At 44.8% G+C, this 25,554-nt stretch overlaps 1 protein-coding gene across 3 annotated transcripts in view; it reads right to left on the reverse strand.

Annotated features, from left to right (window-relative positions):
* Positions 1 to 25,554, reverse strand: part of ARHGAP26 (Rho GTPase activating protein 26) — a 1,013,198-nt gene that overhangs the window by 536,619 nt on the left and 451,025 nt on the right. For all 3 annotated transcript variants that reach the window (XM_063928129.1, XM_063928130.1, XM_063928128.1), the window contains exon 13: positions 11,282 to 11,347. In XM_063928129.1, the coding sequence (XP_063784199.1) occupies positions 11,282 to 11,347 (66 nt within the window). The remainder of the gene's footprint in view (positions 1 to 11,281; positions 11,348 to 25,554) is intronic.

Raw genomic sequence — 25,554 nt, forward strand, 5'->3', positions numbered from 1 at the left:
TGAGACTGCACCTCCTGATAGCATAGCTCTGCATGGCCAATAGCACTGTATGTCATTATACAAGGACTGCAGCTTGAGTCTCTAAGTGCCCCGAGTCTCTTTGTGCTTACAGCAGTACCCAACCACCACCTTCCCCTGAACAGGCATTGGAATACACAACCTACAATAACCCATCTGCACCTGCGTTGCCACATAATCTATTAGACAGTAGTGAATGCAGGTAGTGAGTGAAGGCTCTACTGTTGTGGTAAGCCAGGCATGGTACAGATTGTTTCATTGTTGGTGGGATAATAATCGTTGGGCCTCTGTATCATGAATCCAATACTGGAGTGAGAAAAATACTTTTATATACTCTCAAATCAAATATTTTTACAGTTCCTGTTCTCTGAATGGTCAAATTTATAGGTCAGTGCCTGTGTGGACTGGGCTTGTAATGATAACATGGTAAAGTTCCCCTCTAGCCATATAAGCCATATTAGCAGACATCTGGCTTAGAGCCATATCCAAAGTGTATCACAGAGTCGTTGCTCAATTATGGCCATATGGGCAAGAACATGGGGCAGTGGCTTTAGGGGCAAGGACTGAGGGATGGGGAAGTAGACAGTGTGCAACATTCCTGGAATCTTTGGGGTCAATCGGTGTAAGTGGTGATGGGGGGAGGGGGTATATTCACCAGTTGGTGCTTTGATGTGCTCATTGAAAGTAAAAGTCTCCTCTCTGCATAGGCATAGATTGTTCTGCAGATTACGTTTATTTAGGTACGGATACAAAATTGTCCATTAAATGCCTGACAAAATGTTGTTTTCATCAGTGCATGCTGATACTTTTAGTGCCATGTCTTACAACATTAGTATTGGGCTGGACATCTTTTGGTGTGGGTTCTGTGCATTAGCTTGAGCTATCCCCTGCAGGACAAGGCCTGATCCAGAGTAAGGGAGAAGAGAGTTATTTCCATTTTTTCAAGGCCATCAAATGAACAATTACCACTGGCAGGGGGGCATGGAGTAGGACACTAGCCATACAGCTCTCCTACCAAATAAAATATCCTGCTGATTGATCCTGTGGCTACCCCAAGACTCATACATACATACAATCCTGTTGACTGATGCTCTCCTGCTGTCCTGGTGGTGCTTCTGCTGTGCTCCAGACTTCCACTGTGCTGATCTGTCCCTCTGAGCAGTCTTCAGGATTGTGCTGCTACTGGCCGCCGGTCCACCATTGCTGTGTTCTCCTGTCTGTTACCACGCTGTTCTGTGGTGATTTTCTGGGTTCCCTGGCTGTTTCTGGCTTCAGGCTGCTTGTCGGTGCCTGTTGCTTTCTTCTGCCCGCTTCTGCCACAGAACTTGTGGTGCTGACCCATTACTGTGTGCCCTAGACCACTGCCATCTTGGAGGTCTTCTGCTTGTCTGCCATTCTCGGTGCTGCTGCTGATACCACTTCCTAGTGAAAGGGTTTGTGGAGCTATTGTGGACCTCTGCCTTCTCCGCTCTGCAAGTTGGTATCATGGCCTGGCTCCTGCGGCTGCCTCGGATGCTGAGACTGCTTCTCTCCTGTGATTAATCCTGATCAAGCTCTGTGATGCTGTTCTCCTGCTGTGGCCTCTTAGCTACCTCTGCTCTGCAAGCTGGTATCATAGCCTGGCTCCTGTGGGCTGCCTCTGATGGTGAGAATGCTGCTCTCCTGTAATTAATCCGGATCACGCTCCATGGTGCCGGTCTCCTGCTGTGGCATCTTACAGTACCTCCTCCATTCTGAGCACTGGTGTTTATCCTTCAATAATAAAAATCAGCCTAAGCTAATAAAGAATGGGATTCTTTTTGGGGGTATATAAGTGTAGACTTGATTGTAAATTTAAAACATACTTTAGTTCACCTTTTAACATTTCAGGATATAAATACTGTTTAAATAAGTCTGCTCCAAAACATCAGCTACATAACATAGGTTATACGGGTGTGGTATCTGTGCCTGCGGCGGAATCCCGACAGTTGGGTGAGTGCAAATGAGCCCCTTGCGGGCTCGCTGCGCTCACCACGCTGCGGGCACGGTGGCGCGCCACGCTATCTATTCTCCCTCCTAGAGGGAGAAGAACTGTCGATATGCCGGCGGTCGGGATTCCGGCGCCGGTATGCTGGTCGCCGGGAGCCCGACCACTGGCAAAGTGAAGACCACCCAGTTTATACATTTGTCATAAAAAAAAAATCTAGAGACGAAAATATTAATTTTCCAAATAAATTTCTCACATAAGGCCAGGAGACAGGACAATATTCCAATTAGTTCTCCCTGAAACTAAATCATACATCTATATATACAATAATTGGCAATTTATAGACACTATTCAAGGAAATCCACAGGTATGTTTAGCCTAAATGAAAAACTATATGAATTAATGCTCTATGTCAGGCATGTCCAAACTGCGGCCCTCCAGCTGTTGAGAAACTACACATCCCAGCATGCCCTGACACAGATTTAGCATCCTCTGACAGCAAAACTGTGTCAGAGCATGCTGGGATATGTAGTTTCACAACAGCTGGAGGGCCGCAGTTTGGACATGCCTGCTCTATGTCTATGTGGAATACAATAGATCACTGTAGCATAGGCTAAATTAGGTAGTAACATTGGGCCTAATTCAGAGTTGATCGCAGCAGAAATTTTGTTAGCAGTTGGGCAAAACCATGTGCCCTGCAGGGGAGGCAGATATAACATGTGCAGAGAGAGTCAGATTTGGGTGGGGTGTGTTCAAACTGAAATCTAAATTGCAGTGTAAAAATAAAGCAGCCAGTATTTGCCCTGCACAGAAACAAAATAACCCACCCAAATCTAACTCTCTCTGCACATGTTATATCTAACCCCCCCCCCCACCCTGCAGTGCACATGGTTTTGCCCAACTGCTAACAAATTTGCTGCTGTGATCAACTCTGAATTACCCCCATTAGTCATTGCAGCATGAGCTACAACAATATATAAGCAACCTTGTATCTGTGCTGTAACTAAATGGCAATGAGCGTGTCCTTAGCAGGACGGAATTCAATATTATATACTATATATCACATCATAGTGGAATGGAGTTCACATCATAGTAACCATTCTGTATCAACATAAAATTTGAGGGTATAGCTGGCACAGGTGCAGGGAGTGCAGCTGCTATGAGGCCCAGAGCTGAGAGGGGCCGGCCTTCCCAGTCAAAAACACATAGGTGGAAATATAACAGAGTGTGAGAAACAGAAAGTGAGAGATTTCGGTAAAATTATCCTTTTTTTTTTTAGTGGCAATCATTTACATGACAAAATTAACTTAGTTTTGCCATGTTAATGAGAATTTTACCAAAATCTCTCACTTTCTGATCCTCACACCCTATTATATTTCCCCCATAATGTTATATACATTTTTGTACCATTGGGTGGTACATAGGGGCCCTTACTTTTGCCTTGAGCTTACAACATATCTAATTATGCCCCTGGAAATGCTTATTGTAATGTTATATATTATGAAGTGGAAGCACTATAGTGTGGCATATGAACGGGGGGCACTGTTACTTCTGGAGGCCTTATCTCCAGAGGGATAAAAATACATTAGAGACTGTACAAAGAAATGCAACTAAAATGGTGTATAGCCTACATGACAAAACTTACCTTGGTAGACTAAAAGATCTTAATATGTATAGTTTGCAACAAAGAAGAGAAAGGGATGCAGTTAATATACCAGCTGTCAGGAATCCGGTGTTCAGTAAACAGACACCAGAATCCTGACAGACGGTAAACTGCCAGCGGTCGCAATCCCAACCACACTCCCGTATTTCCATTCAGGTGGCGGGTCCACCCGAGTACCCACCACCCGAGTGGGACTGGAACCTGTGGCGAGCAAAGCTCTCCAATGGAACCAAAGCATGGCTAGCGCAGCGAGCGTGCGAGGGGACTCACTGCCTCGCAGCAGGGATTACGGCTGACGGGTGCCGCTGTCGGTAATAGTGGCAGCCGGTATCCTGTATGCCAGTCTCCCATTTATATTCCTTCTAAATATATCATGGGTTTACCAGGGTACAGGAGGGAGACATTCTTCTAAGGAAGAGAAGAATTAGAATATGAGGACATGTGCTATAACTGGAGGGAGGTTCAGAGGAACTTGAGGAAAAATTACTTCACAGAAAGGTTAGTGGACAAGTGAAACTACCTCCCAGCAGAGGTGGTAGAGGCTAAGACTGTAGAGCAATTTAAACATGCTTGGGATAGTAATATGGATATCCTTAAAAAGAACTAAGGTTCAAATAGGGTTGAGATTACTAAAAGGTTAAAAAAGGGGCAGACTAGATGGGCCAAGTGGTTCTCATCTGCCATCAAATTCTATGTTTCGATGTTTTGTGGAATAAAATTAACTAGGGATCCGATGTCATAATGTGTACTGGCAGACCTACAATGTGACATAATGGCACAAATGTATTAAGCCTAAACAAGAGACAAAGTGGAGATGGATAAAGAGTGATAAAGTACCAGCCAATCAGCTCCCTAACTGCCAGGTCACAGCCAGTGTTTGAAAAATGACAGTTAGGAAGCTGATTGGTTGGTCATTTATCTTTCCTTATGTGTCTCAACTTTATGTCTTGTTAAAGCTTAATACATTTGGGCCAGTGGGAACTATAGCACTACTATGGGTCAGATAATGAAATAGGGGGCAGACGTATTAAGCCTAGAGAAGTGATAAAGCAGTGATAAGTGCAAGGTGATAACGCACCAGCCAATCAGCTCCTATCTGTAAATTGACAGTTCAAGCTGATTAGCTCGTGTTATCACCTTGCACTTATCACTTCTCCAGGCTAAATACATCTGCCCCCAGGACGCTATTATGGAGCATAGAATTAATAAATGCTGTAGAAAGGTGTCTCTCTAGAAGCATTGGGACAGGGGCCACTTCAAAATGTTGCTATGGGGCCCACAAAGTTCTGGCAGCCTGAAACTTTGTGAGCATAAACTGTGAGGTTATTATATTGTAAATTGAAGGAAAGAATATAAAATGTGTTAGATTTGCAAAGTAATTTGTTATTGCACTGGGTTTTTTTTAAATCGAACCCTGAGAATGAAGCTTGTGAAATTACATCTCTATTTTCGATACTCAATACTGGCATGGTTACTTCCTATTCTTATTGCACCAGTGTGGCGTCACTAAATTACTTTAACTCTGTGCACAGAGAAAATAATATGTGACTAATTCAGAGCTACAGGCAAGTAGGCTATAAGTGCTGCTGCATTGTGCGCAGGTAAATGCGGATATTTGCCTGTAGTGCACGCATCTATGCATCTATCCATCTGATTGGTGATAACTATCAGCACATTTGCACCAGTCCTATACTTAATACAAGAGATCTGCATCAAAATAGGCATGCGCTTAACATAACCCACAACTCCACAAACACACCCTCAGAACACTTGCCACGGTGTGAATGGCAGGTTTCTGCCCTGTGACACCAATTTAACTGCATGTGGAAATGTAACGGTTTTATGGCGGTCTCTGAATCACCCATAGTTGTGTATGCTCGGCTACAGAACATGTCCAGTGCTAGAAATCAGAAGACAGTTACTGTAAGTGTTACTCTTCACCAGCCCCCACGTGTGGATAATTCACTCAGTGCTCCCAAATCTATGACAATCACACATCCCTATATGTTTATGTAAGGAATACACAGCCTAATACTTAAACCTTTTGTATGAATCCATAACTTCCTTTCAAGTTGGCAGCAGGACTTTAGTAAATTTTGTCTCATGCTTATTTTACAGGACACTTAAGTATTCTACGTGTCTGTTGACAGTGTTAGTTAAGAAAGAGTGCATTTAATCAGGGTTATATAGTACAAGTACCCTGTAATATACATCCAGTCTTTACTGTGCATTGTTATATCTATTGAATGTATAGCTATACATAGTACTACTCTGTATTGCTAATCCAGTGCAGTTTTATTGCATGTCATAATTTCTGTATTATACAATGCGACTATGTGTGTGTGCATATAGCTGCTGTGTGACATCCATTTCGTGTATCTCACTCAGATTGCTATCCCTATATTCTATAACCTGAGGAGGCTAAGTGCGTCAGGTTTATCATTTAATATAGGTAGTTCACAGGATATACTCAGTGTGTATTTTTCCTCTGTGATTTTTAGTCACCATATACCTCTTGAATTCCCTGTTTGTGCGGATACACTACACAGGGGGTTCTTGTCAGGTATTGTGCTGCTGATATTGTACTGTGTTGCCTTGCATTGAGCTTTCAGATATGTCAGCTACACAGGGCAATGGTGCTGGGGCTGATCCCACATTGTGTGGTGGCGACGCTGCAGACACATTTAAGGAAAACATAGCTGCTAAGGGTTCAGGTTCCGGGGGATCCTTACCCCCAGGTGGGACTGTAGCAACGGGGGTTCAAAATGACCCACCTTGGGCTACCTTCTCCACGCTATTGAATACGCTGGTAACTAGACTAACGCCCCCTATGGGACCTCCTGTGCCGGTACAACTGCTTATGGTCCCCGTGGTTAACCCGCCATGGGCAGATCAACTGTCTGCTCAGTTACAGCAATTGAACCAATCACTGACTACTCAGAAGTCTAACCCTCGCTCGCCTAAGACCAAGGGGTCCTCTAAGCGAGCCATTACTTCCTCACAATCCACCAATGTCCCAGACTCCTCGTCTGATGAGGATGGCGTTTAAACTGACCCCACAGATTCTGATCCCGACGCTTCTGATGGGGAATCTGTTTCACAAGTGGATGTTCCTGACTTGTTGGAGGCTATCAGGACCATTCTTCAAATTACTGATGACCCGGAGCCTGATGCTGCCCCTAAGAAACCGGACAGGTTTAAACGTCAGTAAGTGGTTAAACAAGTTTTACCTCATTCTGACCATTTAGTTGAAATACATCAGGAATCCTGGGAAAATTCAAGAAAGAAATTCATGCCTCAGAAGATGATGTTGGCTCGCTACCCCCTCGCAGCAGAGCTAAGTAAAAATTGGGAAACACCCCTGCCAGTGGATTCGCAGGTGGTACGGCTGGTGGTATCCTCAGCTCTGCCGGTAACTACCGTCACGTCTCTGAAAGAACCGATGGATAAGCGTGTGGATTGTTGTTTAAGGGCAATTTACACCCTAACTGGTGCTGCGCTTAGGCCCACCATTGCAGCGACATGGGCTGCAGAGGCTGTTGAAGCGTGAGCTCAGGAGCTGGAGGCGGAGTTGCCTACCAACGTTTCTGATCATGCTAGACAATGTCTGTCTTATATTGTCACAGCTTCTCATTACATTAAGGAGGCGGCTTCTGATGTCTGTATTCTGGCGGCCAAGGCTTCTACCACGTCCATTTTGGCTCACTGGAATCTCTGGTTACGGTCCTGGTCTGTGGATCTGGACTCTAAGAAAACCCTGGAGGTACTCCCTTTTAAGGGAGACATTCTTTTCGGAAAAGATCTCAAGATAGTGGCTGACTTAGCTTCTGCTAAAACAGCATGTCTACCTAGTACTGCTCCTTCGGTGCCGAAGGCTAAGAGTACTCAATTTCGCTCCTTTCATCCTTCAGGGAAAGCAAAGGGTCAGGCATACCCGAAACAGGTTCGCACTTCCAAACCCAATAAGCCCAAACCCAAACTGGCCTGGGCTGCCCGTCAGCCTGCTTCCAAAACTGACAAGCCTGCCGCATGACGGGGCGGGCCTCCCTCTGGGGGGGTCCCACGGTGGGGGGCCGACTTCTAGGGTTTACCCAGGAATGGTTGAGGACCACTTCCGATGCCTGGGTACGGGAAGTCGTCACTCAAGGTTACGCCATAGCCTTCAAGAATCGTCCTCCTCATCGATTTTGTCTGACAGACGTCCCTTCGGATCAGGTGAAGGCAAAGACTCTTCAGTCGGTGGTACAGTTCCTCCTGGACACAGGAGTGGTAGTACAGGTGCCTCTGGCTCAGAGAGGCAAGGGGTACTATTCACCGCTGTTCCTAGTCCCGAAACCGAACGGGTTTCTCACGGCCCATTCTCAACCTCAAGTCCTTGAACAAATTTGTAAGGTCTCCAAGTTTCGTATGGAAACCCTTCGCTCTTTTGTTCTGGCATTGGAACCTGGGGATTATATGGTCTCCCTGGACATACAGGATGCTTATCTGCATATTCCCATTGCAGTGTCGCATCAGCAATACTGTACCTGAGGTTTGCAGTTGGCAACCTCCATTACCAATTTCGGGCGTTACCTTTTGGTTTGACCATGGCTCCGCGAGTTTTCACCAAGGTCATGGCGGTAATGACGGCTGTACTCCACAGTCAAGGGGTCAGGATCCTACCATACCTGGACGACTTGCTGATCCTGGCAAATTCCCCAGAAATTTTCCTACGCCATCTGGATCTGACTATCCAGTTTCTGCAAGCCCACGGGTGGCTCATCAACTGGAAGAAATCTTCCCTGGTCCCTGCTCAGAGCATGGTGCACCTGGGGGCGTTGTTGGACACTCAAAACCAGTGGTGGTTCTTGTCTCAGGAGAAAGTCCTGAAGATTCAGGACAGGATTCGATGCTTCCTATCTGGTCCGCAAGTGTCGATACATTCGGCAATGCAAGTGCTAGGTCTCATGGTGTCGCCTTTCGACATGGTGGCGTTCGCTCAATCCCATTCCCGCCCTCTGCAGAAGCTAATTCTTGCAAATGGGACGGCCTGCCTTACCGGACCAGGTCTCAAATGATCTCCTTGTCTCCTTGGTCCGTCTGTCACTGACCTGGTGGCTTCAGGACCAACGATTGAGCAGGGGTCATCCCTTTTGGATCTCCAACTGGGTCCTTCTGACTATGGATGCCAGTCTGAGAGGTTGGGGCGCGATGTTGGAGCAACACTCCCTTCAGGGTCGGTGGACCAAGGAGGAATCTCTCCTCCCGATAAACATTCTGGAATTGCGGGCGGTGTTCAACTCATTGAAATTGGCCCAGCATTTAATACAGAACAGACCTGTTCAAGTACAGCCAGACAACGCCACCACGGTGGCATACATCAATCATCAAGGTGGCACTCGAAGCCGCATGGCAATGAGGGTAGTATCATGGATTCTTCAGTGGGCGGAACGCCATCTGCCAGCCATATCGGCAGTGTTCATTCCCGGGGTCCTAAACTGGGAAGCGGACTCTCTCAGTCGTCAGGACGTACACGCTGGAGAGTGGAGCCTCCATCCAGAAGTGTTTCAACTCCTCGTGGACAGGTGGGGCCTTCCAGATGTGGACTTGATGGCGTCTCGATACAATCACAAGGTCCGGTCTTCGGAGCAAGGACAAGGGATCCTCAAGCAGCGTTCATGGATGCACTGGCAATTCCATGGCACTTTCAGCTGCCATACGGGTTCCCTCCGGTGTCACTCCTGCCCAGAGTAATAAGGAAGTTAAAACAAGAAGGACCCTACTTCTGATCGCTCCCGCATGGCCAAGACGGCACTGGTTCTCAGACATTCAGGGTCTCTCGTTAGAGCGTCCTTTTCTACTTCCACAGCGCCCAGATCTTCTCGTTCAGGGCCCCTGTGTATATCAGGATTTAGCCCAGTTGGCTTTGACGGCGTGGCTCTTGAAGCTTCCGTCTTGAGGGCCAAAGGATTTTCTGAGGCGGTCATTCAAACCATGTTGAAGGCCCGAAAACCGTCTTCTGCTCGGATTTACCATAGGGTCTGTAATTCTTACTTTGCTTGGTGCGCAACTAACAATCATGGTGCTTACAAGTTTAGTACGGCCAAACTTTTGGCCTTTCTACAACAGGGCCTAGACTTGGGCCTTCGTCTGGCCTCCATCAAGGTTCATATTTCTGCCTTGTCGGTTTGGTTTCAGAGAAAAATTGCGACTTTACCTGATGTAAATATGTTCACTCAGGGTGGTTGCGGATTCAACCTCCCTATATCCCGCCTGTGGCCCCTTGGGACTTGTCGGTGGTTTTGGAGGCGTTGCAAGGGTCTTTGTTTGAGCCTCTTGAATTTGCAGACCTTAAGTGGCTTTCTCTTAAGATATTGTTTCTGCTGGCTATTGCCTCTGCTAGAAGGGTGTCGGATTTGGGTGCCTTGTCTTGTAGGTCACCATATCTGATTTTTCACCGTGATCGGGTATTTACCTAAGGTGGTGTCTTCTTTCCACCTTAATCAGCAGATTTGTCTTTCAAAGAGCGGTCTTTGGATGTGGTACGGGCTCTCCTTATCTACGTGAAGAGAACTGCTTCCATCATGAAGTCGGATTCTCTCTTTGTTCTGATTGGTTTTCACAAACGTGGCTGGCGGGCTCACAAGCAGACCCTAGCCAGATGGATTAGAATGGTGATTGCACATGCTTATGTACAGGCTGGCCTTCCAGCTCCTGCTACCATAAAGGCCCATTCTACTCGGTCAGTTGGACTTTCTTGGGCGGCACGCCGTGGTGTGACCCTCGAACAATTGTGCAAGGCGGCTACATTGGTCCTCAGTGAACACGTTCATAAGGTTCTATGCCTTTGATACTTCCGCCTCCTAGGATGCTTCCTTTGGACGCCGGGTTCTTGTGCCCACTACAGTACGTACCCTCCCATAAGGAACTGCTTTAGGACATCCCCAATGTCATTCCCTGTGGAGCCCAGTGTACCCCGCAGCAGAAAATGAGATTTATGGTAAGAACTTACCATTGTTAAATCTCTTTCTGCGAGGTACACTGGGCTCCACAGGGCGCCCACACTGACGCACTTAGCTTCTTTTGGTTGGTATGGCATTAGCCGCTGACACTTTCTCCTGTCGCGAGAATGTGGTGTATGTGGCTACTAACAGTTGTCATCTCTTTTGCCTGCTACTGCATTGGACTGGTTAACAAAAACTGAGCTCCTGTGCACGGAGGCGGGGTTATAGAGAAGGCGGCGCTAGGCATTCTGGGAACAAGGTCAAAGCTTTGAGCCTGTTGGTGCCTCGGATCATGATCCTACTCTATACCCCAATGTCATTCCCTGTGGAGCCCAGTGTACCTCGCAGAAAGATTTAACAACGGTAAGTTCTTACCATCAATCTCGTTTTTCTCCATGTCCCTTTCAATAAAAAAAGCATTGAGTGTAAATTCAAAGCATATTAAAATGCAATCGGAATAAGAAGAATTGCAAATAAATGGTTTCAGATCTTGGAATCATTTGCAGTTATTTATATTGATGACTAACACTAATTTGCTTCCTAAACAGGTGAGATAAACACAATGTCACAGACAGCTGTGCAGCCTTGATTAAGATCATCAAATTGACCCAAGCATTATACCATCTGCTGCACAGCAACACTCGTCCTCACCTCTTGTTTCCACAGCTTGGATACACTTCCGGATGATGCTGAAGCCAATACTGTCCAGCTGGGCAGCTATTAGGAAAGACATAGAAATAGATAATTTATTTGTTGTCCTATAACATATTACATAAAATCATCTTTGTCGGGTAAATATTTGGTGGGTGCCAATATAACAAGACTACACCACTGTTTCATTAAGGCTATAAACATAAGACCATTTGTAAATATTCTTCATCAAAGTATGGCTGATAAAAACAGTACTGTTGGTTTTATTGCTGCAAGAACCCTGTAATTAAAACAAACGAATACTTCAATTGTTGTATTTGGGCTAAAGCAGATCATATTTACAGAAAGTAGTATGGATAATGTACAAGTTTCATTTCCAAGACACATTTAGACAACGACCATAAAGAAGATTGCGATAAAAATGTAAGAAAAGTTACATCCCAGATTAATTGCAATAGCACAATTTATTTATTATTTATTTATTACCAGTTATGTATATAGCGCACACATATTCCGCAGCGCTTTACAGAGAATATTTGCCCATTCACATCAGTCCCTGCCCCAGTGGAGCTCACAATCTATATTCCCTATCACATGTACACACAGACACATTCACGCTAGGGTTAATTTTTGTTGGGATCCAATTAACCTACCAGTATATTTTTGGATTGTGGGAGGAAACCGGAGTACCCGGAGGAAACCCACGCAAGTACGGGGAGAATATACAAACTCCACACAGTTAGGGCCATGGTGGGAATCGAACCCATGACCTCAGTGCTGTGAGGCAATAATGCTAACCATTATACCATCCGTGCTGCCCAATTCAGATGTGCCATTGTTTAATGTACGATTACCTGTGCAACCACCGCTCCCAAAAACAAAACTAAAAAAGATCTATCAGCATTACACACACTGTATTATTCAAGCTTTCACTGCTGAGGAGACATAATACACAGCACTGTGCACAGCCACATCAGTCACACAATATACAGCACTATGTACAGCCACATCAGTCACACAATATACAGCACTATGCACAGCCACATCAGTCACACAATATACAGCACTGTGCACAGCCACATCAGTCACACAATATACAGCACTATGCACAGCCACATCAGTCACACAATATACAACACTATGCACAGCCACATCAGTCACACAATATACAGCACTATGCACAGCCACATCAGTCACACAATATACAGCACTATGCACAGCCACATCAGTCACACAATATACAGCACTATGCACAGCCACATCAGTCACACAATATACAGCACTATGCACAGCCACATCAGTCACACAATATACAGCACTATGCACAGCCACATCAGTCACACAATATACAGCACTATGCACAGCCACATCAGTCACACAATATACAGCACTATGCACAGCCACATCAGTCACACAATATACAGCACTATGCACAGCCACATCAGTCACACAATATACAGCACTATGTACAGCCACATCAGTCACACAATATACAGCACTATGCACAGCCACATCAGTCACACAATATACAGCACTGTGCACAGCCACATCAGTCACACAATATACAGCACTATGCACAGCCACATCAGTCACACAATATACAACACTATGCACAGCCACATCAGTCACACAATATACAGCACTATGCACAGCCACATCAGTCACACAATATACAGCACTATGCACAGCCACATCAGTCACACAATATACAGCACTATGCACAGCCACATCAGTCACACAATATACAGCACTATGCACAGCCACATCAGTCACACAATATACAGCACTATGCACAGCCACATCAGTCACACAATATACAGCACTATGCACAGCCACATCAGTCACACAATATACAGCACTATGCACAGCCACATCAGTCACACAATATACAGCACTATGCACAGCCACATCAGTCACACAATATACAGCACTATGTACAGCCACATCAGTCACACAATATACAGCACTATGCACAGCCACATCAGTCACACAATATACAGCACTATGCACAGCCACATCTGTCACACAATATACAGCACTATGCACAGCCACATCAGTCACACAATATACAGCACTATGTACAGCCACATCTGTCACACAATATACAGCACTATGCACAGCCACATCAGTCACACAATATACAACACTATGCACAGCCACATCAGTCACACAATATACAACACTATGCACAGCCACATCAGTCACACAATATACAACACTATGCACAGCCACATCAGTCACACAATATACAGCACTATGCACAGCCACATCTGTCACACAATATACAGCACTATGCACAGCCACATCAGTCACACAATATACAGCACTATGCACAGCCACATCAGTCACACAATATACAGCACTATGCACAGCCACATCAGTCACACAATATACAGCACTATGCACAGCCACATCTGTCACACAATATACAGCACTATGCACAGCCACATCAGTCACACAATATACAGCACTATGTACAGCCACATCTGTCACACAATATACAGCACTATGCACAGCCACATCAGTCACACAATATACAACACTATGCACAGCCACATCAGTCACACAATATACAACACTATGCACAGCCACATCAGTCACACAATATACAACACTATGCACAGCCACATCAGTCACACAATATACAGCACTATGCACAGCCACATCAGTCACACAATATACAGCACTATGTACAGCCACATCAGTCACACAATATACAGCACTATGTACAGCCACATCCGTCACACAATATACAGCACTATGCACAGCCACATCAGTCACACAATATACAGCACTATGCACAGCCACATCAGTCACACAATATACAGCACTGTGCACAGCCACATCAGTCACACAATATACAGCACTATGCACAGCCACATCAGTCACACAATATACAACACTATGCACAGCCACATCAGTCACACAATATACAGCACTATGCACAGCCACATCAGTCACACAATATACAGCACTATGCACAGCCACATCAGTCACACAATATACAGCACTATGCACAGCCACATCAGTCACACAATATACAGCACTATGCACAGCCACATCAGTCACACAATATACAGCACTATGCACAGCCACATCAGTCACACAATATACAGCACTATGCACAGCCACATCAGTCACACAATATACAGCACTATGCACAGCCACATCAGTCACACAATATACAGCACTATGCACAGCCACATCAGTCACACAATATACAGCACTATGTACAGCCACATCAGTCACACAATATACAGCACTATGCACAGCCACATCAGTCACACAATATACAGCACTATGCACAGCCACATCTGTCACACAATATACAGCACTATGCACAGCCACATCAGTCACACAATATACAGCACTATGTACAGCCACATCTGTCACACAATATACAGCACTATGCACAGCCACATCAGTCACACAATATACAACACTATGCACAGCCACATCAGTCACACAATATACAACACTATGCACAGCCACATCAGTCACACAATATACAACACTATGCACAGCCACATCAGTCACACAATATACAGCACTATGCACAGCCACATCAGTCACACAATATACAGCACTATGTACAGCCACATCAGTCACACAATATACAGCACTGTGCACAGCCACATCAGTCACACAATATACAGCACTATGCACAGCCACATCAGTCACACAATATACAACACTATGCACAGCCACATCAGTCACACAATATACAGCACTATGCACAGCCACATCAGTCACACAATATACAGCACTATGCACAGCCACATCAGTCACACAATATACAGCACTATGCACAGCCACATCAGTCACACAATATACAGCACTATGCACAGCCACATCAGTCACACAATATACAGCACTATGCACAGCCACATCAGTCACACAATATACAGCACTATGCACAGCCACATCAGTCACACAATATACAGCACTATGCACAGCCACATCAGTCACACAATATACAGCACTATGCACAGCCACATCAGTCACACAATATACAGCACTATGTACAGCCACATCAGTCACACAATATACAGCACTATGTACAGCCACATCAGTCACACAATATACAGCACTATGTACAGCCACATCAGTCACACAATATACAGCACTATGCACAGCCACATCAGTCACACAATATACAGCACTATGTACAGCCACATCAGTCACACAATATACAGCACTATGCACAGCCACACAATACACAGCACTATGCACAGCCACATCAGTCACACAATATACAGCACTATGCACAGCCACATCAGTCACACAATATACAGCACTATGCACAGCCACATCAGTCACACAATATACAGCACTATGTACAGCCACATCAGTCACACAATATACAGCACTATGCACAGCCACATCAGTCACACAATATACAGCACTATGTACAGCCACAGTCACACAATATACAGCACTATGCACAGCCACATCAGTCACACAATATACAGCACTATGCACAGCCACATCAGTCACACAATATACAGCACTATGCACAGCCACATCAGTCACACAATATACAGCACTATGCACAGCCACATCAGTCACACAATATACAGCACTATGCACAGCCACATCAGTCACACAATATACAGCACTATGTATAGCCACATCAGTCACACAATATACAGCACTATGTACAGCCACATCAGTCACACAATATACAGCACTATGCACAGCCACATCAGTCACACAATATACAGCACTATGTACAGCCACATCAGTCACACAATATACAGCACTATGCACAGCCACACAATACACAGCACTATGCACAGCCACATCAGTCACACAATATACAGCACTATGCACAGCCACATCAGTCACACAATATACAGCACTATGCACAGCCACATCAGTCACACAATATACAGCACTATGTACAGCCACATCAGTCACACAATATACAGCACTATGCACAGCCACATCAGTCACACAATATACAGCACTATGTACAGCCACATCAGTCACACAATATACAGCACTATGCACAGCCACATCAGTCACACAATATACAGCACTATGTACAGCCACATCAGTCACACAATATACAGCACTATGTACAGCCACATCAGTCACACAATATACAGCACTATGCACAGCCACATTAGTCACACAATATACAGCACTATGTATAGCCACATCAGTCACACAATATACAGCACTATGCACAACCACACAATATACAGCACTATGCACAGCCACATCAGTCACACAATATACAGCACTATGCACAGCCACATCAGTCACACAATATACAGCACTATGCACAACCACACAATATACAGCACTATGCACAGCCACATCATTCACACAATATACAGCACTATGTACAGCCACATTAGTCACACAATATACAGCACTATGTACAGCCACATCAGTCACACAATATACAGCACTATGCACAGCCACATCAGTCACACAATATACAGCACTATGTACAGCCACATTAGTCACACAATATACAGCACTATGCACAGCCACATTAGTCACACAATATACAGCACTATGTACAGCCACATCAGTCACACAATATACAGCACTATGTACAGCCACATCAGTCACACAATATACAGCACTATGTACAGCCACATCAGTCACACAATATACAGCACTATGTACAGCCACATCAGTCACACAATATACAGCACTATGCACAGCCACATTAGTCACACAATATACAGCACTATGTACAGCCACATTAGTCACACAATATACAGCACTATGCACAGCCACATCAGTCACACAATATACAGCACTATGCACAGCCACACAATACACAGCACTATGCACAGCCACATCAGTCACACAATATACAGCACTATGCACAGCCACATCAGTCACACAATATACAGCACTATGCACAGCCACATCAGTCACACAATATACAGCACTATGCACAGCCACATCAGTCACACAATATACAGCACTATGCACAGCCACATCAGTCACACAATATACAGCACTATGTACAGCCACATCAGTCACACAATATACAGCACTATGTACAGCCACATCCGTCACACAATATACAGCACTATGCACAGCCACATCAGTCACACAATATACAGCACTATGCACAGCCACATCAGTCACACAATATACAGCACTATGTACAGCCACATCAGTCACACAATATACAGCACTATGTACAGCCACATCAGTCACACAATATACAGCACTATGTACAGCCACATCAGTCACACAATATACAGCACTATGCACAGCCACATCAGTCACACAATATACAGCACTATGCACAGCCACACAATACACAGCACTATGCACAGCCACATCAGTCACACAATATACAGCACTATGTACAGCCACATCAGTCACACAATATACAGCACTATGCACAGCCACATCAGTCACACAATATACAGCACTATGCACAGCCACATCAGTCACACAATATACAGCACTATGCACAGCCACATCAGTCACACAACACACAGCACTATGCACAGCCACATCAGTCACACAATATACAGCACTATGCACAGCCACATCAGTCACACAATATACAGCACTATGCACAGCCACATCAGTCACACAACACACAGCACTATGCACAGCCACATCAGTCACACAATATACAGCACTATGCACAGCCACATCAGTCACACAATATACAGCACTATGCACAGCCACATCAGTCACACAATATACAGCACTATGCACAGCCACATCAGTCACACAATATACAGCACTATGCACAGCCACATCAGTCACACAATATACAGCACTATGCACAGCCACATCAGTCACACAATATACAGCACTATGCACAGCCACATCAGTCACACAATATACAGCACTATGCACAGCCACATCAGTCACACAATATACAGCACTATGTACAGCCACATCAGTCACACAATATACAGCACTATGCACAGCCACATCAGTCACACAATATACAGCACTATGCACAGCCACATCAGTCACACAATATACAGCACTATGCACAGCCACATCAGTCACACAATATACAGCACTATGTACAGCCACATCAGTCACACAATATACAGCACTATGCACAGCCACATCAGTCACACAATATACAGCACTATGCACAGCCACATCAGTCACACAATATACAGCACTATGCACAGCCACATCAGTCACACAATATACAGCACTATGCACAGCCACATCAGTCACACAATATACAGCACTATGCACAGCCACATCAGTCACACAATATACAGCACTATGTACAGCCACATCAGTCACACAATATACAGCACTATGTACAGCCACATCAGTCACACAACACACAGACCTATGCACAGCCACATCAGTCACACAATATACAGCACTATGCACAGCCACATCAGTCACACAATATACAGCACTATGTATAGCCACATCAGTCACACAATATACAGCACTATGTACAGCCACATCAGTCACACAATATACAGCACTATGCACAGCCACATCAGTCACACAATATACAGCACTATGTACAGCCACATCAGTCACTCAATATACAGCACTATGCACAGCCACACAATACACAGCACTATGCACAGCCACATCAGTCACACAATATACAGCACTATGCACAGCCACATCAGTCACACAATATACAGCACTATGCACAGCCACATCAGTCACACAATATACAGCACTATGTACAGCCACATCAGTCACACAATATACAGCACTATGCACAGCCACATCAGTCACACAATATACAGCACTATGTACAGCCACATCAGTCACACAATATACAGCACTATGCACAGCCACATCAGTCACACAATATACAGCACTATGTACAGCCACATCAGTCACACAATATACAGCACTATGTACAGCCACATCAGTCACACAATATACAGCACTATGCACAGCCACATTAGTCACACAATATACAGCACTATGTATAGCCACATCAGTCACACAATATACAGCACTATGCACAACCACACAATATACAGCACTATGCACAGCCACATCAGTCACACAATATACAGCACTATGCACAGCCACATCAGTCACACAATATACAGCACTATGCACAACCACACAATATACAGCACTATGCACAGCCACATCATTCACACAATATACAGCACTATGTACAGCCACATTAGTCACACAATATACAGCACTATGTACAGCCACATCAGTCACACAATATACAGCACTATGCACAGCCACATCAGTCACACAATATACAGCACTATGTACAGCCACATTAGTCACACAATATACAGCACTATGCACAGCCACATTAGTCACACAATATACAGCACTATGTACAGCCACATTAGTCACACAATATACAGCACTATGTACAGCCACATCAGTCACACAATATACAGCACTATGTACAGCCACATCAGTCACACAATATACAGCACTATGTACAGCCACATCAGTCACACAATATACAGCACTATGCACAGCCACATTAGTCACACAATATACAGCACTATGTACAGCCACATTAGTCACACAATATACAGCACTATGCACAGCCACATCAGTCACACAATATACAGCACTATGCACAGCCACACAATACACAGCACTATGCACAGCCACATCAGTCACACAATATACAGCACTATGCACAGCCACATCAGTCACACAATATACAGCACTATGCACAGCCACATCAGTCACACAATATACAGCACTATGCACAGCCACATCAGTCACACAATATACAGCACTATGCACAGCCACATCAGTCACACAATATACAGCACTATGTACAGCCACATCAGTCACACAATATACAGCACTATGTACAGCCACATCCGTCACACAATATACAGCACTATGCACAGCCACATCAGTCACACAATATACAGCACTATGCACAGCCACATCAGTCACACAATATACAGCACTATGTACAGCCACATCAGTCACACAATATACAGCACTATGTACAGCCACATCAGTCACACAATATACAGCACTATGTACAGCCACATCAGTCACACAATATACAGCACTATGCACAGCCACATCAGTCACACAATATACAGCACTATGCACAGCCACACAATACACAGCACTATGCACAGCCACATCAGTCACACAATATACAGCACTATGTACAGCCACATCAGTCACACAATATACAGCACTATGCACAGCCACATCAGTCACACAATATACAGCACTATGCACAGCCACATCAGTCACACAATATACAGCACTATGCACAGCCACATCAGTCACACAACACACAGCACTATGCACAGCCACATCAGTCACACAATATACAGCACTATGCACAGCCACATCAGTCACACAATATACAGCACTATGCACAGCCACATCAGTCACACAACACACAGCACTATGCACAGCCACATCAGTCACACAATATACAGCACTATGCACAGCCACATCAGTCACACAATATACAGCACTATGCACAGCCACATCAGTCACACAATATACAGCACTATGCACAGCCACATCAGTCACACAATATACAGCACTATGCACAGCCACATCAGTCACACAATATACAGCACTATGCACAGCCACATCAGTCACACAATATACAGCACTATGCACAGCCACATCAGTCACACAATATACAGCACTATGCACAGCCACATCAGTCACACAATATACAGCACTATGTACAGCCACATCAGTCACACAATATACAGCACTATGCACAGCCACATCAGTCACACAATATACAGCACTATGCACAGCCACATCAGTCACACAATATACAGCACTATGCACAGCCACATCAGTCACACAATATACAGCACTATGTACAGCCACATCAGTCACACAATATACAGCACTATGCACAGCCACATCAGTCACACAATATACAGCACTATGCACAGCCACATCAGTCACACAATATACAGCACTATGCACAGCCACATCAGTCACACAATATACAGCACTATGCACAGCCACATCAGTCACACAATATACAGCACTATGCACAGCCACATCAGTCACACAATATACAGCACTATGTACAGCCACATCAGTCACACAATATACAGCACTATGTACAGCCACATCAGTCACACAACACACAGACCTATGCACAGCCACATCAGTCACACAATATACAGCACTATGCACAGCCACATCAGTCACACAATATACAGCACTATGCACAGCCACATCAGTCACACAATATACAGCACTATGCACAGCCACATCAGTCACACAATATACAGCACTATGCACAGCCACATCAGTCACACAATATACAGCACTATGTACAGCCACATCAGTCACACAATATACAGCACTATGCACAGCCACATCAGTCACACAATATACAGCACTATGTACAGCCACATCAGTCACACAACACACAGACCTATGCACAGCCACATCAGTCACACAATATACAGCACTATGCACAGCCACATCAGTCACACAATATACAGCACTATGCACAGCCACATCAGTCACACAATATACAGCACTATGTACAGCCACATCAGTCACACAACACACAGACCTATGCACAGCCACATCAGTCACACAATATACAGCACTATGCACAGCCACATCAGTCACACAATATACAGCACTATGTACAGCCACATCAGTCACACAACACACAGCACTATGCACAGCCACATCAGTCACACAATATACAGCACTATGCACAGCCACATCAGTCACACAATATACAGCACTATGTACAGCCACATCAGTCACACAATATACAGCACTATGCACAGCCACATCAGTCACACAATATACAGCACTATGTACAGCCACATCAGTCACACAATATACAGCACTATGCACAGCCACATCAGTCACACAATATACAGCACTATGCACAGCCACATCAGTCACACAATATACAGCACTATGTACAGCCACATCAGTCACACAATATACAGCACTATGCACAGCCACATCAGTCACACAATACACAGCACTATGCACAGCCACATCAGTCACACAATATACAGCACTATGCACAGCCACATCAGTCACACAATATACAGCACTATGCACAGCCACATCAGTCACACAATATACAGCACTATGCACAGCCACATCAGTCACACAATATACAGCACTATGTATAGCCACATCAGTCACACAATATACAGCACTATGCACAGCCACATCAGTCACACAATATACAGCACTATGCACAGCCACATCAGTCACACAATATACAGCACTATGTATAGCCACATCAGTCACACAATATACAGCACTATGCACAGCCACATCAGTCACACAATATACAGCACTATGCACAGCCACATCAGTCACACAATATACAGCACTATGCACAGCCACATCAGTCACACAATATACAGCACTATGCACAGCCACATCAGTCACACAATATACAGCACTATGCACAGCCACATTAGTCACACAATATACAGCACTATGTACAGCCACATCAGTCACACAATATACAGCACTATGTACAGCCACATCAGTCACACAATATACAGCACTATGCACAGCCACATCAGTCACACAATATACAGCACTATGCACAGCCACATTAGTCACACAATATACAGCACTATGCACAGCCACATTAGTCACACAATATACAGCACTATGTACAGCCACATCAGTCACACAATATACAGCACTATGTACAGCCACATCAGTCACACAATATACAGCACTATGCACAGCCACATCAGTCACACAATACACAGCACTATGCACAGCCACATCAGTCACACAATACACAGCACTATGCACAGCCACATCAGTCACACAATATACAGCACTATGTACAGCCACATCAGTCACACAATATACAGCACTATGCACAGCCACATCAGTCACACAATATACAGCACTATGCACAGCCACATCAGTCACACAATATACAGCACTATGCACAACCACACAATATACAGCACTATGCACAGCCACATCAGTCACACAATATACAGCACTATGCACAACCACACAATATACAGCACTATGTACAGCCACATCAGTCACACAATATACAGCACTATGCACAGCCACATCAGTCACACAATATACAGCACTATGCACAGCCACATCAGTCACACAATATACAGCACTATGCACAACCACACAATATACAGCACTATGCACAGCCACATCAGTCACACAATATACAGCACTATGCACAGCCACATCAGTCACACAATAAACAGCACTATGCACAGCCACATCCGTCACACAATATACAGCACTATGCACAGCCACATCAGTCACACAATATACAGCACTATGCACAGCCACATCAGTCACACAATATACAGCACTATGCACAGCCACATCAGTCACACAATATACAGCACTATGCACAGCCACATTAGTCACACAATATACAGCACTATGCACAGCCACATCAGTCACACAATATACAGCACTATGTACAGCCACATCAGTCACACAATATACAGCACTATGCACAGCCACATCAGTCACACAATATACAGCACTATGCACAGCCACATCAGTCACACAATATACAGCACTATGCACAGCCACATCAGTCACACAATATACAGCACTATGCACAGCCACATCAGTCACACAATATACAGCACTATGCACAGCCACATTAGTCACACAATATACAGCACTATGCACAGCCACATCAGTCACACAATATACAGCACTATGCACAGCCACATCAGTCACACAATATACAGCACTATGCACAGCCACATCAGTCACACAATATACAGCACTATGTACAGCCACATCAGTCACACAATATACAGCACTATGTACAGCCACATCAGTCACACAATATACAGCACTATGCACAGCCACATCAGTCACACAATATACAGCACTATGCACAGCCACATCAGTCACACAATATACAGCACTATGCACAGCCACATCAGTCACACAATATACAGCACTATGCACAGCCACATCAGTCACACAATATACAGCACTATGCACAGCCACATCAGTCACACAATATACAGCACTATGCACAGCCACATCAGTCACACAATATACAGCACTATGCACAGCCACATCAGTCACACAATATACAGCACTATGCACAGCCACATCAGTCACACAATATACAGCACTATGCACAGCCACATCAGTCACACAATATACAGCACTATGCACAGCCACATCAGTCACACAATATACAGCACTATGCACAGCCACATCAGTCACACAATACACAGCACTATGTACAGCCACATCAGTCACACAATATACAGCACTATGCACAGCCACATCAGTCACACAATACACAGCACTATGTACAGCCACATCAGTCACACAATATACAGCACTATGTACAGCCACATCAGTCACACAATATACAGCACTATGCACAGCCACATCAGTCACACAATATACAGCACTATGCACAGCCACATCAGTCACACAATATACAGCACTATGCACAGCCACATCAGTCACACAATATACAGCACTATGCACAGCCACATCAGTCACACAATACACAGCACTATGCACAGCCACATCAGTCACACAATATACAGCACTATGCACAGCCACATCAGTCACACAATATACAGCACTATGCACAGCCACATCAGTCACACAATATACAGCACTATGCACAGCCACATCAGTCACACAATATACAGCACTATGCACAGCCACATCAGTCACACAATACACAGCACTATGGCCCTCATTCAGAGTTGTTCGCTCGCTAGCTGCTTTTAGCAGCTTTGCACACGCTAAGCCGCCGCCTACTGGGAGTGAATCTTAGCTTAGCAAAATTGCGAACGAAAGATTCGCAATATTGCGAAAAGATTTCTCTGTGCAGTTTGAGTAGCTCGAGACTTACTCTTCCAGTGTGATCAGTTCAGTGCTCGTCGTTCCTGGTTTGAGGTCACAAACACACCCAGCGTTCGCCCAGACACTCCTCCGTTTCTCCAGCCACTCCCACGTTTTTCCCAGAAACGGCAGCGTTTTTTCACACACACCCATAAAACGGCCAGTTTCCGCCCAGAAACACCCACTTCCTGTCAATCACACTACGATCAGCAGAACGAAGAAAAAACCTCGTAATGCCGTGAGTAAAATACCTAACTTCATAGCAAATTTACTTGGCGCAGTCGCAGTGCGAACATTGCACATGCGCAATTAGCGGAAAATCGCTGCGATGCGAAGAAAATTACCGAGCGAACAACTCGGAATGAGGGCCTATGTACAGCCACATTAGTCACACAATGGAGGAAATTCAGACTTGATCGTAGATGTGCTAAATTTAGCACATCTACGATAACTTTCAGAGACATGCGGGA

This window comes from Pseudophryne corroboree, chromosome 6 (genome assembly GCF_028390025.1).
Source record: "Pseudophryne corroboree isolate aPseCor3 chromosome 6, aPseCor3.hap2, whole genome shotgun sequence".
NCBI classification, from domain to species: Eukaryota; Metazoa; Chordata; class Amphibia; order Anura; family Myobatrachidae; genus Pseudophryne; species Pseudophryne corroboree.